Source organism: Atta colombica, unplaced genomic scaffold (assembly GCF_001594045.1).
Source record: "Atta colombica isolate Treedump-2 unplaced genomic scaffold, Acol1.0 scaffold100, whole genome shotgun sequence".
Taxonomy (NCBI): domain Eukaryota; kingdom Metazoa; phylum Arthropoda; class Insecta; order Hymenoptera; family Formicidae; genus Atta; species Atta colombica.
Window position 1 is genome coordinate 2,671,193 of NW_017259185.1, and position 17,327 is coordinate 2,688,519.

General features: G+C 27.5%; 2 protein-coding genes across 3 annotated transcripts in view; both read left to right on the forward strand.

Annotated features, from left to right (window-relative positions):
- Positions 1 to 2,290, forward strand: part of LOC108686509 (CDK5 and ABL1 enzyme substrate 2) — a 12,008-nt gene extending 9,718 nt beyond the window's left edge. For both annotated transcript variants that reach the window (XM_018191855.1, XM_018191864.1), the window contains exon 10: positions 2,072 to 2,290. The gene's annotated coding sequence lies outside the window, so the exon portion shown is untranslated. The remainder of the gene's footprint in view (positions 1 to 2,071) is intronic.
- An 8,664-nt stretch (positions 2,291 to 10,954) lies between these two features.
- LOC108684800 (protein piwi-like) overlaps positions 10,955 to 17,327 on the forward strand; it is a 7,246-nt gene continuing 873 nt past the window's right edge. Inside the window, exons 1-11 of the mRNA XM_018189294.1 lie at positions 10,955 to 11,014; positions 11,274 to 11,390; positions 12,229 to 12,255; positions 13,544 to 13,610; positions 13,796 to 13,942; positions 14,542 to 14,750; positions 14,828 to 15,013; positions 15,109 to 15,276; positions 15,721 to 16,000; positions 16,089 to 16,441; positions 16,538 to 16,946. Of these exons, the coding sequence (XP_018044783.1) occupies positions 10,955 to 11,014; positions 11,274 to 11,390; positions 12,229 to 12,255; positions 13,544 to 13,610; positions 13,796 to 13,942; positions 14,542 to 14,750; positions 14,828 to 15,013; positions 15,109 to 15,276; positions 15,721 to 16,000; positions 16,089 to 16,441; positions 16,538 to 16,946 (2,023 nt within the window). The remainder of the gene's footprint in view (positions 11,015 to 11,273; positions 11,391 to 12,228; positions 12,256 to 13,543; positions 13,611 to 13,795; positions 13,943 to 14,541; positions 14,751 to 14,827; positions 15,014 to 15,108; positions 15,277 to 15,720; positions 16,001 to 16,088; positions 16,442 to 16,537; positions 16,947 to 17,327) is intronic.

Here is a 17,327-nt window from a genome sequence, read left to right on the forward strand (position 1 = left end):
AATTATAGAAATATTGTATGATTACATAATTGTTTTTAACTTAATTCCAGAATGATACTACAGTAAAAATATTATCCATTTATAACAACGATTATAATTATAGTAAAAGGATCCCATATTGAAAATGGAAATTGAATTTCGGTCAAATTGCTTGAAAATTTGATGTGTTTTAGATCTTGTCGTCTTGATGAAAGTCTCCACAGGCATGATTCTCTGTAATTTGACCTCCACGAGGCGTCACTTTTCGAAATGGACTAGTACTACAATTTCTTATTTTCAACGTGTACGATACATTCTTACGTCATTATTTGCATTTTTTATGTATATTTTTAAGTAAAAAGTTATAAGAATAATATTCACCTGATTTTTTTCACAAATCGGGTTTTTGATTATAAATATTTTTGATTATTATGAGTTTTGTATTACAAAATCCAATAGAAAAATGAATTTTTACTATTTATTAAAAAAATATAATTTTCTTACAAGAAAAAAATAATTAACTAATAATATGATAAAAACTAATAATATGAGTAGTTATGAAAACACCTATTATGAAAAATAGCTCTAAAAAGAATTGTTTGTAAAAGTAGTTGTAAAAATAATTGATTTAAAGAGCAACACTGAAAGGAATTACATAATAGATCATAGGAGTTCAAATACAATCTCGGGACGCGCACAAAGATTGTTCGTACAAGCCGGATGTTCATTGAAATGTGTTTGGAAAGTCGAATTCTAGATTGAGCTATTAGAACGTTTTTATTTTTATTATTTTGTACAACAATTGATTTAAACTTGTACTTTTAGAGAATATTTATTAACAAAATTATCTTGTGCGAATTAATATTCCGCTGAACTATAACTTACAGTTAACACAAAATTGCACAAGAAGAATAGTTTGGAATACTTTAATATTATAGAAATATATATATATATATACACACACACACACACACACACACACACACACACACACGATATCACACGATATCACACGATTACCTTATCGCTTACAGTTACCTTTGCTGTTTATATTACGAAACATCAAATGATTTATGAGAATCTACAGTCATTATGCGATAATGAGCTTACCATATCCGCTAGAAAAAAGGACGATCAACCGATTGCAAGTCGAAATAACATCATTCCGCTGTTTATGCACGCGCTCTTATAGTAACCGAATGACATTAGATAAGTAACTAAAAAACTCTGTAACTATTAATTATAATTCTAAGGACTCTAGCTTAAACTCGGTTTAAATTATATACTCTAACAAAATGAGATAGCAATATTTTGACTGGCGCATGGCCTACTCAATATAAACAAAGCGCGCAGTGATTCTTCGTGCGTTTCATAATTGTGCCAAAAATTCCGCGTCCTAGATAAGCAACACAGCGTTGACTTAAATTTCAAAAATCAAATTATCGACTTCAATATTCTTATAGTTTTTGTGAGAAATAATTAAGGAAGGATTCTGGTCTAGAAGCTTGATTTTTAGGCTATTTTCATGAATTTTTTCTAGAAAATTCGTAAGGTCTATTCAAATCAGGATTTTTTTTACATATTAGTACATATTTCAAGTATCTTTTAGAATTTTTTTGTTGTAACTTTACAAGAAATAAGCCTTATATAACATCATAACAAAAATAAGATGATCATGATTGCGGCTGTTTTGCTCGTCTGAAATAAAAAAAAAACAAGAAAAAAATTCTTAAAGAATATGAGTTTGGCTATCATTTGATCCATGATAAAAAAAAAATATTAAAAAGAAAAAAAATTATTTTGAAAATTACTTTCCGATTTTTTCGAATTTTTTCATCTTTAAAGTGCTGTAAAATAAATTTAAAATGAACATTTTGATTTTTATGATTCAAACGAGAACTATATATATATGCGCTAAAGATGTGCGCAAAATTTGGGCGCGATTGGTTAATAGATTTCTCAATAGATTTTGAGAAATCATAGTCATCAGTTAAGAAAATGCTGTTTCGAGAAAAACGCAATTAAAGTTTTTAACTAATTACGTAGAGATAACACTTGAATAATATTATTTACAATCAATCTGCTATTCCAGGACTATAAAGGACATCTTCCTCTTCATACATATCCTGCAGAGCCGCTCTTTTGTCTCTGAGCTGCGCCCATTGATCTTTTTCGAAATATACAATACTTTATTACCTGCTCCTGAGCGCAGCTACATTCCAGGCACTATATCTTTGTAACTTTTACGAATCCGCAAAAATCCTTTTACGTATTTATTTTACAATCCAAATACTTGCGAAAAATGTATTTAAAAAATCGATTTTTTTTTTATCCTCTAGACTAGAATCCACCCTTAAATAAATATTATCCTATTTTTTTACTTAAAAATATACACAGAAAGAGCAAATAATAATGCACCATATTCGTTGAAAATAAGATATTATAATATTAACTCATTTTGAAAAATGACGCCTCGTAGAGACATCAAACGGTTCATTACAGAGAGTTGTGCTTGTGGAGACTTTTTATCTGGACGACAAGCTCTACAACGTATCAAATTTTCTGACAATTTAACTGAAATTCAATTTCCACAAGATTTGTGATGGGATCCTTTTTATTATAATATGGCGTGGAAAAGTATTCATAAATTTATTCAAAATTATATATAAACATATGTGTATTTGATACATTGAATTTCTTCAACTTTAGTAATAACAACGGTTGTGGGAGTCAACGCAGTTATTAATGCGTTATTATTATCTTATATTTACATTCTTATATTTTATTACATAAATCTTGATTTCGATGAGCGCAATACAATAAAAATTTAATTTTATTTTTGATCAGTATCATTTTACTTTTATGTCAACAACAATCATTGGAAAAATATGAAAATCTATGGATGTTGTTACGTGGAAACTGCCAGTGAATCCGAGTGAGACACGCAATGGGGCGTTTTTTCGTTATCCAAAAAGCGACCACAGCTAAGATCATCTTTAGAAGTCAGAAGACGAAGATAACATAGCCGTTGATTGCTTCTGGTTACATAACGAAAAAACGCCACTGCTCAAACATGTTGCTAACATAAAAGTAAAAAAAGTTGACTCTCACAGTCGTTGTTATTTTTTATTATTTAAAAAAATTAAACTTTAAGTTTATTCACATTAGTAATATACTCTTCCAACTTTTACATAATACATCTAGTAAATAATAAAGATTATATTATAAGTGTTATTAGAATGTAACTGCGTCTTGTTTTGAAATCTTGTTTATTTTGTAATATAAAAGTAAATTGTTTTTAATTTTATATATATATACACAATGTATGTACATTATATATATATATAAAATTAGGTATATATTTTATTATAAAATGTAACACGTAACTAACATTTTATTTTTTTATTTAATATCTTTTCTCATTTTTTTTCGTTTTATCATTGATATATATCTTGATTTTATTGTAAATAATACGGAAGTTGAATGTAATAAAATAACTTATCTTGTAATATTATAGAAAAAGCGATATTCTATATTACATATTATATATATTTTATCACTTTATTGTATTTAAGCTCAGCCATATTCCTTTTAGATAATGCTAATATATTAGATATTTTTCAAATTGAACATAGATGTATCCCTTATTTTTAGAATGATATTAGAAACATATAAGATGTAGCTTTCTGAAATGTATCTTTAATGAAGATTCGTAACCGATTTCCTTACAAACCGATCAAATTAAATATGCTTCATTTAATGTGTATATTTCTATTTTACAGTATGTACGATGTTTTATCATACAAGTTAATGATATTTAAACAACATTTATTTAAATTGAATTATAGAATATATATATGCTCAATTATATTTACCTGTATAGAATTGATATGGCGCTCAATTTTTACATATAATAGGCTGCGTTCGGTAGTATCCTTACAGTCATTCTATTCTGATTCTAATAAACGGTAAAGATAGAATGACATTGTTAATAGCACTCTCCGAACGCAACCATATAGAAAACATTTTAATAACGTTGTTCTTGCAGACTCTCATATTTCAATTTCACAGATTTAACAAAATATGTAATGCAAGATCATTTTGTGTTATAGTATCATTTTATTGCTGCGTGCATTATTTTTTTTAATCATGTCGCGATATTTTTTGAAAATATTTGCTGTAATAAGAATTTATAAGGACGCAAAAATATAAAACATTCACATATTTTATACATATATAAAATATGCGAGTATCTGACATTTTTATACATGTACATTGCAGTATATACATTATTTATACAGTCAACTGCATATATTGGAGAAAAAAATATACCTTTTTGCATCCCTTTCTTGTAACACCAGTAAAAAATTTTATAAGTAATTAAGTAAGTGCTTGTAGAAAACATTTGAGATAATAATTATGGAGATTTATTGGCTTGAATATAGAAGGCAAAGTACATATAAAGAATCGATCTATATTTCTATCTGGTGTTTTGTTCAGAACAAAATATGGCCATTTGATTCAAAGTTTTCATTTGTGCACAAAATAATACCATTAATATCACGAATTGAGAATTATATAGCCATATTTGCTTCTCAACCTACGATAAATACAGACCAGAATATAAATGTGTTTGAAAATGGTAGCTTTAAAAACAATCAGTTTTATGTAATCTTCTACGATATCCATTTAATATCATAAGATAGTAATATCTCACTAACTTAGTAAATCTCTTCATTGTACTTGTTATTAAAAAGTATCTCCTAGGAATTGCAGGAATTTTTACACATAGTTTCATATTTTCATAAGCAAATTTTCCATACGTGTTTATCCCTAATAAGTCATAATCATTCTCCGTTTTATATATCGCAATGTCCTTCATTTGTAAGAATTAACTTTAGATATGAGCGGATTCTTACATTTGTTAAACTAAACTATACATACATATATGTGTATATACATATAGAATATTCCATTGCATATTTTCTCTCTGAACATTGCAATCTAAAATATTTCAAGTTTTCTCAGATTACTCTAGCAAAGTCCTACATTAAAATTTCTTTTTAAAATTAAATATATCAATCTGAAAATTCCAATCTTTAATCTTGTAACTATAAAATTGTTGAAAATAATTAATAATTTGGCAATAAAGTTATTGATAATTGAGAGAAAACATGCGATGTTTACAAATGCTTACATGTATACACAATACTCCATTTTATGACATGTCTGGAATAAACTCAACAGTAAAAAATTGTATGTCTCTAGTATATAGCAGTGTGTCAATTATACAATATATTCACAATAGCGTATCACACATACACACATACTTATTCTGCAGAAAAAGTTTATTTCATTTTTAGTTTATGATTCGTGATACTGTATCAATATATTCTAATGATGTTTTAACCCTGATAATGTATCTTAATAATGTTTGAAATATACGTGTGTATGTTAAAACGATTATTAATTTTTAGTCTTGCTCTAGCATTTAATTTTATATATACATATACAGTAAAGTGAATAACTCCTTTTTAAGAGGGACATTAAAAAAAAATTAATATTATAATTATAAATTATAATTATAAATTTTAATAGATAAACATTTTTAAGATAATATTATATCTTATAAGACAGTATATGTGAGAAAACAATCTATATATAGAAATCTATATATAGAAATCAATACCTAGCGGTCTAGCGGGATGAATCTTAAGTGCTTATATTTTGTGTGAATTTACATACTATTGTACGTAGTACTTTAAAATGCTCATCAAAATGATTTTTCGGTCTTGAAATGCAAACTCTGTTAAATTATTGCAATAATATCACGAGTTAAATTGACTAGCTGAGCAATTTGATGTTTTTTCCCTCCTAATTTTTAAAATAATTGTTAACGAAACACATAAATAATATTATATTATTATATTTGTAAATAACTAATAACTTAATGTATAACATCACTGAGATCACAACAAAAATTATATTAAGTTATGAGATCACATTTTATTTTTTAAAATTATACTTTCCTATTGAAAGCATTTAATCAATAATATTTGGGTTTTTAAATAAAAAAAAATCATAAAATTCTTCACATTAATTAAAAATTACATTTCACACTTATTATTTTCATTTATTATTTCACATTTATTTTTTCACTTAAAAGAGGAACAGCTTATAATCATGTCCTTATAATTTGCAACGAATTTTGGGACGCGTTATAAAATGGGACGAAGAGTTTTTAGGTCTATTTTGTCTAGTTCAAAACGTTGGTCACGAAGGTGTACAAGGATGTCCCGTAAATTTGTGCCAAAAGCTTTTTGTGTAGAACGCATTAAACTGAATCGAAAAAAATTCTCTATCATTTTGCAATTTTATAACACTTCAAGATTGATTAAGGCTATTTTCTTCTTTCCTCCTAAGAACTAAGCATCTTTTATTTGAAATATTTTTGTCTTCAGAATTTTTATAGATAAATAACAAGGATGTAATAATTCAATTCAGAATTCTGTGTTTCACTGTATCTGACTGTGTCCTTGTTGGAAAAAACCTCCTATGTAATTCCATAATTAACGTTATAGTTTAATTAATATTAATATTTTGTTTTTAATAAAAGAGCTGTAGAAAGATTATTTCATATTTTTCATTTTATTCATACGAATTATTTGTTTATTTATATATAAGCTTTCCTGCATTATATCAGTAACAAATTCTTTGGCTAATTTGAAATCTTTCCTTAGTAAAAATATTTATAAAACTACAGTAATGTATAATAAAACAAACGTAATCTGTACAAATATATATCGATAAGTAGAAAAGAATTAAAATCATTTATATAATTACTTTCAATTGGAATTATTTGGAAACTGTCTCGTATATATTATTTAAATATCAATTCAATCACAATTCCGAAATTCAAATTGAAAACAATATAAAAACAAAGAATACAAAATTATATAAAATAATATATATACTCTCAAAAACATATACTCTTAGCTTACTTCGCCATATATTTATATTTAACAATTTAATATTAACGTAATTTATATCTTTTTTTCTACAGATTTCTTGTAAATCTTATTGAAATTACAATACATATTTTATCAACATAAGTTTTTATTCATTTCTATGAAGTACAAAATAAATATAAAATCAATTGTCGATGTTATTGCTTAGAAACAGATGAAAAAAAAAGAAGACCGTTATCTTTTCTATTCTCCTCCTTTTTATTGTTCTTTTTGCATTCTCTACCAAATCTTTGTAACACTTTGAAACACTCCTGCGACTCATAATAATAAATCATTAGCAGAAGATATAGAAATTATTAAAACTTTACAAACTAGCTTGTATACCTGATATATTTGGAGATACATTTGCAGTAGGTATACTCGAAAGTATACCTGAATATACTTAAAAGTTGACTTGGGTGTACTAGCTGGTATAGAGACACCCAAATTTTTTTTCAGGTATATGTTGGAAAAGAACAGATACGAAAATAATTTTAGAAAATGTGCCAAACATTTTTCTTTTATCCATACATTTTTAAAAAATTATAAAAATTTATGTTCTATTCAATTCTCTTTCTAAAAACTTTTTATTGTTTAGGCCTTTAGTCTGTTTCTTAATAATTAATAAATTCTTAATAAATTCTTAATAACGTAAAATCGTAACTTTGGTCATAAAATTATTTTTGGGTACGCTTTCATCACATTCAAAACCTGCGCAATGGCATATAATAATTATTGATCGTTACAGTCGTCAAGAATCATTTTGATTACAATGTATTGGTCAATATCGAATGGTCATTTATAATGGATATAGAAATAGCAATATATTCATCAATGTAAAAACTATTTACCCTATACTAGTTTATTAAGTAATACGAATAAAACTATCAAATTAATTAACAAATTTAATTTAATATATCAAAAAAAAAATTAAGAAAAACATATGAATTGTATGTTAGAGATATTTTAACATTCTTGTCGATCGAGTGAATCGTTAATTAAAGTTAAGTTGGATCGAAATGGCTCAGAGAGAGTTACAGAATAAAATTATTAAATTTATATTAAAGTTTATAGAAACTAAAAAAGTAGATAGGTCAAAAAACGAGCAAAGAAAGATCTAAAGATTTAAAATAATATAATATTTCATATTACATTACAAAATTAATATTCGATATCATAAAGTTATCATGGAACGTAACTTTTACGAAAATATTATATTATTTTAAATTTAGATTTTTCTTTGCTCATTTTTTGATTTATATGATATTTTTTTAGTTTTGGCAATATCGAGCGAATTACGTCTTTTAATATTTTTTTTATACATAAAATTTTTAATCTTCTCTACAGCAGTGCCTAAAATTTTTCTCTCGTGTAACATGTATTTTATATATCATTGAAATGGTCGGGTGGTTTCAAATAGTCGTTGACCATTGTCCACTCGTATTGCCCATATCGAATAAAAATACTGAGGTTGCAGGAAAAAAAATCATTCCCAATAGCAACACCATTTCTCCCAGAATTTTTCTATGTATCCCGGCTCCGGCGCTCGGCATTCCCGGGCCACGAAACTGCCTGAGGCCCTCGTTGTTAATTAACAATTTTCATTATTGCCATTTTTTCTAGCAATTGCGTACGCATTCGAAGCTCACGCTTTTGTAAACATCATTTGTCCTTGTTTATATTCGATAAACGACAAGAATGAAGTGTAGTCTCATGAACGTTGCTAGGGTTGCTACAGGTTGTTAATGTGAATCACATTCTGTGGAGGAGAGAGATTGCTAGGACGTTGCTTGCGGGGGAACACTATCGCTGATTGGTCGTTTCGAGTAACGTTTTACCGCGTCATGTCGTCAGTAGCATCGTTTCTAATCGCTTCTTCAGTCCTTCTTGTACGCTGTAAGCGGTAGTGTTTTTTCGTCCCGTTAATTTCTGTTATTTCTGTTGTATCAACTGTATTCTGTGGTATTTCTGTATCTGTGCTTATATTTCGTAAAACTTCATGGATCACGCTCGACGTGGACTGACTCAATTAAAAAATCTATGTAATCGTCGAGACAACGGTTTTTTAAGTTCAAATGGGACCAATCGTGCTTTCTCTATACAATAGGCTACTCATGATTAGTCGGTTAGTGAACTAAATGACGAAATAATATATTATGGTTAACAAGCCATCAGTAGAGCATCAACACACGTCGGCCAGCCTCGACGATTTCAGCGTCATTTGTTTATCATCTTAGTGCTCGACATAGCGGTGAATCTCGGGAAATTTTGGAAACTTCGTCCAACTTGGTCGTGTGGAGAATAATTAGCGAAACACGAAGGTAAATAGAAGTGAGGATGTGCATTTGAATTCTTGAGATTTAACATGAAATCTTCATGTTAGTCCCAAGGCCTCTATTCTTGAAAAGAAATTTATACGAATAACTAGATAAATGTTATAGTATATGTAACGTGTATTGTAATATTTCCGTAGTTGTACATTTCAAAAATGGAGACCCAGAAAGCAAAATTTTGATTGGCACGAGACAAATATAAAATAAAGCGTTGATGTTTCTTTGAATCTGACAGTCGATAAGTTTTGCACTGCTTGCAATTTTTTCGGAATCTCTTCTCTTGTTTTTCTCTTTCACACTCTAATATTTATCTCGTTTCAAAGTGAAATATTTTCGAACAACGCTACAACAAACCTGTTAATATGAGGTTTATTTTTTATTCCTGCATTAGAACTTTCTTTCTCACTTTAGAAAATCGCGAATATCACTGTAACTTTCAAAACTACATATTAATTCATCTGATAATATCTGTGTTAATTAACAGGTATATCCAAGGACTTTGATTCTTTCCCTCGGTTATTTTAAAATTTCCAAAAATTTAGGTTATTTCATCTTTATATCAAATTCAGTTGTAAGCGGACGTAAAGTTTAGTGTCGTTAATCGTGCACGGACTATGAGCATTAATATAAAAAAGTGGTCATTTCTCAATTTGTGAAAATTTCCGAGGGAAAGAATCAAAGTCCTTTGGTAGACTAGCGATATTGATCCGGCGTTGTAAATTAATGAACTACGAAGCATAATGTACATCAATGTAGCCGTGATATTCATACAATATGGATGTGTTCCAAATTTCGCATAAGGACACGCTCTTTATCCTTGTTATTCACCTGTAATAAAGAAGGATAAAACGATAAAACGATATATCAACACCGCAATTCCGAACATATCTTAAAAATGTAGCTATGGCTGCGTTCGCTTTGTCGCTCACGCGCATCAATTATCCTTGTTTAATATTTCCAGTTTTTTGTTTCTTTAAATTAATTATGTATTATATCATTACTTGTATACATGTTTCGACTAATCTTTTAGCCTTCGTCAAAATTACAACACATTGGTTATCTATGAATCGTATAAAAGTCGTGAAATAACAAGGATGAAACACTTAAAAGCGAAGTTGTGACACGCAAAAGCGAACACAGTCTATGTAACATTAAACATAGAATCGAGAAATTTTAATTTTTAACCTTCGGTTATACCTGAAAAGTGCACGCAGAAATTTTGTAATAGCATTTTTTTTTATATAGAATATATTAACTGCCGTATGTTTGGAAGTACTGTAAAGATATAAGATTCTTCTCGTTTTTCAAAATGCTTCGCATTTTGAAACGAATATTGATACATTGGATATAGCATTTTTATGAGAATTCATAGGATTTTTAATAATTGGAAATTTTAAATATCTTCTTAATTTCTAATAACTAAACTACAATTAGAAAATATCTGGTGATATCTTTCTACAGTTCTTAATCAAAGAAATGTGAAGGCTGAGGACATTCAGAGAATGATATCTTAGTTTTAGGCTACAGTTTACCGATGCTTTCTGTTTAGTGACACACACCGATACAAATATTGGCTTATCTTTCTTGGCATTCTATGAGTAACAAAGACAGAACGATACCGGTGTCGATTGTATAATGGAAGGCGTCCTGTGTTACGTATATTATAGTATAAATGCACACCGGATTTATCTCTATGTTATTTGGGCTCAATTTCTGAACATTCAAATATTTATTGCCAGTAATTTATATACACGTAATACATACTATAAATTTTCAGTGATAGTGAATATTGAAACATTGATATTCAAAAACCGGAAAGTTGATACAAAATTATCAAGAGCACATTTTTTTTCTTTCAAATATCCTGCTTAGTTAAAGATTGGTAAATTGTGTGATAAATCAGTGGAATTATTTTTCAAAACATTTAATTTTAATGATTTTCTAATTTCATTAGATCAAAGAAAACATGTCTAAACAAGAAAGAAATAGAGGTTATGATGATCCCTATGAACCATCAATCAGTAGTGGACATCGCAGGTCTAAACCATATGAGAAAAAACGGTCGGAGTCGGTAAGTAAGAATGACACCAAGAAAAAGAAATAGTTACTTTTTTATAAATATTAAGTTAAAAAAAAACAATAAAGAAAATAAAATGTAATTTTGAAACATAAGTTATTACATTTTTTTTCTATTTGCACTCTAAATATTAAAAATTATTTTATTTTTTTGTTTTAATGATATAATTATTCAAGAATTTTTGCTAAATCAAAAAAAGCATACTTTTTCTGAATATAATTTGATATATGTGAACCAAATTCAAATATATGTTGCCAATACTGAAAATCTGTAATATATGTAATGAGCGAAATATATACTGTAGTTTGGTATGTCAATGTATATCGGAACAGTAGTATTATATTATTATTAATCATATATGGCAATATTATAATTTATTCAAAAAGACAATCATATAAGCAATTGAGAATTGGTGCTATAGACATGCACAGTTTTATTTCTTTAAATTAATTATATATTATATTATTACTTGTGTACATGTTTTGCATCTGAGGTGTTTGCTGAGGAAAGCCAAGCTTTTAGCTTTTCTCAGCAAAATTATAGTATGTTATAACACGTTGGTTATCCATGACTCATATAAAAATTGTATGTTGAAATAACAGTCGATATTATTGTGTGGTAGCATTCCTCCATTTCAAAATAAAAATTCCTAATTTGAAAGCTGGATGGTAATGAATTATAATTTATGTATATGATAAAGGCAATCTCTATATTTTTAAAGAAATGTTTTATACACTTATTTTTTATTCTTATAAACAAAACAGTATACAATTGTATTTTGCAATTAACGTATCTTTATTATTATATTTTAATTAATTATTTTTTTTTACAGGAGCATTATAGAAGAGGATCAGTAAAAGTTAGTATAATTTGCAATATTATTATTTTAAATATAATATATTTTTTTGTTTGATATATATTCAAAATACAATATCGCCCATTAATTTTAATACATTCCAGATTCGTTAATCTCTTTGTAAAAGATGAATGTATGTTAAATGAGAGTAAAGAAGGGCTACAAGCCAAAATACAAATTTAATATACGTAATAATATACAAATAAAAATAAAAATATAACTACATTAAAATAACAAATGTTTCATCTCTGATTTTAATACACGCAGGCAAGATGAAGCATTAATTCTCAAGAATTTCTCTCAATTCACTTTTTCTTTCATTAGAAATTTCTTTGTTATATATGTTCAATTCATTGATAATGACCCGATCAGAGTCGAAACGTTTGTTATTTTAATGTAGTCATATTTTTATTTTTATTTGTATCTATTTGTATACCACGTACATTAAATTTGTTATTTTGGTTCGTAATCCTTCTTAACTCACTCTCATTTAATTTCATACTTGAGCCACATTATATTATATGAATGTATATGAATGTATGTGTTTTACACAGAAATGAGCTAGATGAATCCACTTACTGTTATGAACATTTGACCATTTGCGTACATCATATTTATACATTATTTATGTAAACATCTTTAAACATCTCTAATTTTGAAAGAACGAGATTAATTCAAATATTGTTTAAGTTCTAAAGATAAACAAAATATTCGTGCAAGATCATGAGTTGCTTATAGTGCATCATACTCAATGTTTTGAATTCTTAAAAATTGATTTGATATTATTGATATTATTTATTAATATTAGTAATAATACATATTAATAAAATAATGTAAATTATATTATTAATGCTTTTTTTTGCCATTATGTATGCGTTATATGTAGTTTCGAAGTAACATTGGCGAACCTGATAGTCACGAATATAAGTTCATCCTGGATATGTTGTGTTCGATTAGAGGAAACTAATTTCAAGCGGGAAGATATCAATCGCCTAGATATCAGACGCCTAGTACTGAACTTCCGCATTAAAGAGGAGAACTTCCGCATCAAATTTAGAGTTAAAATGTTATGGTTAATTTTGATAAGAACATTCCAATGCATATCTTACTATCTTATGAATATGTAATTTCGCACTAACAACCGGAGTTGATATAAGCATTTTACTTTATTAGATTTATTCTTGGAGCCATAAATACTATTAATCTAATTTATTTTAATAAAATTTAAAAATTTATGAAAATAAAATTAAATAAAATTTATAAGAATTGGCAATGTGTTGTTCTATTATAGCATTATTGCGTAGACGATTATGCAGTTCCATCTACGTCCAAACATGAGCCAATGGAAGATGTATCAGGTAAGTTTTTTATGTCTTTTTATCATACTCTTATTCAATTTTTCTTAATTATTAATTTTATATGAATAGAATCTACTTCTTTTTAATTAGAAACTATAAAAGATTTCAATTTTCCTATTATTTAGAAAAATAAATTTAAATTAGCCAAAGTTTAAAAAAAAAATGTTTATGTATAATAATTAAAGGTATCAAAACTGAAATAAAAACTGAAATGGAAAGTGAAGTGAAAAATGAAGGGGCTGAATCAGCACAGACGACAACACAAACACGTTCTCGACGTAAGATGGAATCTACTTTTGTTAGTAGACCCAGTACTTTAGTCTCTAAAAAAGGTTAGTATAAAATCTTAATGTGCTATGCGCAATATTTATGTATAATATGTAAACAGAGTACCATTTTCTGTACAAACTTTGACGATATATTCTATGAGTTTTAATTTAAAAAAATTTTTTTTAAATATTTCATTAAAAAGTTATAACAAAAATTTGCAATATATAAATAAATAATTTTATCAAGTTTCTGTTTCAAATTCTATCTGCTCGTGTTAATACGTGTTTAACATAATATAATTTTGAATTTATTTTTTTTTTGAAACCGTCACAAGAAAAGTAATAAATTAAAAATTATATCAATATTAGCATTCATTCAAAATGGACAGATAATTTCAAATGCAACTTAAGTAAAATTATTTTTTTACAAATTTCGTATTTTTGTTATAATTTTTTCCCCATGTAAGGATTTGTTTTACTCTACTAAGAAACAGATACGATACTAGAGATTGGAAATACAATATTTTATGAAAACTTGTGGAATATTAAATATTTTTATAATAAAATTGTGAATTATTTATCGTATATATTATAATTTTCATAGGCATGCCAGAAAATAAATAATATTACTATTTTTGTAATTAATTTCTATCAATTTATAGGTAAATCTGGTACATCTATAATGCTTAGTTCAAATCACTTCAGACTACCTACAGTACCCAATTGGTGTGTGTATCAGTATAGGGTAGATTTTGAACCCGAAGAAAGTCGAACATTTATTCGCAAAGGCATGCTTAAACTCCATAAAGATAAAGTCGGTCCATATATCTTTGATGGTACTATCCTGTTTTCAAGTACACGTTTACCAGATGTAAATATATCTTATACTATTGCACTAGCAGATATGTGCGATTAAATATTTTCATAAATATGCATGAAATATTTCAGAAAATCGAGCTGATGTCAGTAAGGAAATCGGACAATACACCCTTTAAAATAATTATATATTTAGTTGGAAGAATGATGCCTGAGGATCCACATTATATAACTATTTTTAACATAATAATGAGGAAACAATTGGAACATTTAAATTTACAATTGGTGGGCCGCGACTATTATGATGCCCATAATAAAGTTAATAAAAAGTTTATGTGGATACTTTTTCTTTATTTTATTGATTGGAAAATTTAATAATTTTTGTAATAACTATGCGATTATTATATATATAGCTTAGTGTACATCAATTTCGATTGGAATTATGGCCCGGCTATATTACATCCATTAGACAACACGAACGCGACATTTTATTAAACGCTGAAATAACGCATAAAGTAATGCGTCAAGAAACATTATATCATATATTAATGGATTGCTACAGACGTAGTGATAATTATAGAGTAAGTAAATATTAATTTTATTTGTATATCTTGCATATTTGTTTTTAATTTTATTTATTTAAAAACTTATACAAAATCTAATTTAAATTTGTGACATATTTTAAGATTGAGTCCAAAAAGTAATAAAGATTTATTTAAATATACATAAAGTATGTGTGTGCGCGCGCGCGCGCGCGCGTGTGTGTGTGTGTGTTTATATTGTCTTTTATTCATAAGCAATTCAATTGAAAATTTTTTGTTTACATTTTACACAATAAGAAAAAAAATAAAAAAATAAATTTAGAGATATCAAACATTTCTTAAATTTACTTTCATGTACAATATATGAGCAACTTTGAAAGATCTGTTGATCCAAAATTCTGCTTAAAAAGAGTCATAGATTATATACTGTTGTATTTCTTATTTTATGTACTCTAAAAATAACAAGAATTATATACATTTTAGACAGAATTCTGTAATAGTGTAATTGGAATTATGGTACTTACGGACTACAACAATCACACTTATCGAATTGAAGACGTAGATTTCGAAACTAATCCTTCTTCGACATTTCCGATGAAAGATGGACAACATATATCATATCAGGAGTATTATAAAATTAAATATAAAATAAATATTTCAAGTGCCTCGCAACCTATGCTAGTAACAAGAACCAAACCAAGAATGCGAAATGCCGGACAAGGAGACCTTGTATATTTGGTTCCTGAATTGTGCCGTGCTACAGGTACGTTTGACACTTGAATGTGTATATTTAAATTTTTTATTTAATAAATAAATATAGATAAATTTGTACTGATGAAACCTTTTTACAGGTTTAACTGATAGTATGCGGGAAAACTTTCATTTAATGAAAGCATTAGCGGTACATACCTGCATCTCACCTACCTCCCGTATAGACAAACTTATGCGGTTTAATAATAGACTTCGCCAGGAACCAAAAGTCTTACAAGAATTTAAAGATTGGAATATGTCATTAGACAAGAATTTGTTAGAGTTTCCTGGTAGGCTACTAAACTCTGAAAGACTTTTATTTGCTGATAATAGATATATAAACAGTTTAAATGGAGATTGGACGAGAGACATGCAAAAAACACGTATGTTGAAATCTACAGCGTTGAGACGTTGGATAGTACTTGTGACTGAGCGAGACATGCACATTGTACATGTAAATAACTTCTATCAATACGTATATATATATATAAATAAATAAAATATATACATATATGTATGCAAATATTTACTTCAATCTTGGATTTTACAGAAATTTATAGAAACGCTACTGTTAGTGTCACATGGAATAGCATTCAGAGTTGATCAGCCGCGAATACAGGCCATACGTGACGATAAGGCAGGCACATACGCCGAAAACCTTGAATATATTTTGAGCAAAAATGCGCCAGATTTAATATTCTGCGTAGTGAGCAATAATCGTAGCGATCGGTATGCAGCTATAAAAAAAAAATGTTGCTTAGACAGACCTGTGCCGTCACAAGTTTTTTTACAAAAAAATTTGAATGGTAGAAACACCATGACTATTGCTACGAAGGTAGCAATACAAATGAACTGTAAATTAGGCGGAGCACCTTGGACTATCGAGAACCCATTGAAAGGATTAATGGTCATTGGGTTTGACATATGCCATGACGCAAATACTAAAGGCAAAGATTTTCGTAAGTATTTTTTAGTATTAATTTGATATTTTTATTTTAATAATTATTTATTTTTATTTTAATGCTTTTTATTTTTATACTTTTTTAACATTTGAATTATCCAAATATTTTAATTAGGGATGCGCCGAATATCTGGGAAATATCAGGTAATTGACATTATTCGACACTTTTTTACTATCCGACAAGATGTCATTAGTATCCGGTAATATATCTGGTAACTTTATATTAATAGTTTACGTCATTGCAGAATTTTATTCTTTTTAACTGAATTTTTAACATTGCTCTTTCTTCTTTTTCTTATCATGTTGAGAAGATAAAGAAAATTATTATCGCTGTTTTTTTCTTGCTTTTTCTTTTTTTTTTTTTTTTTTTTTTTTTTTG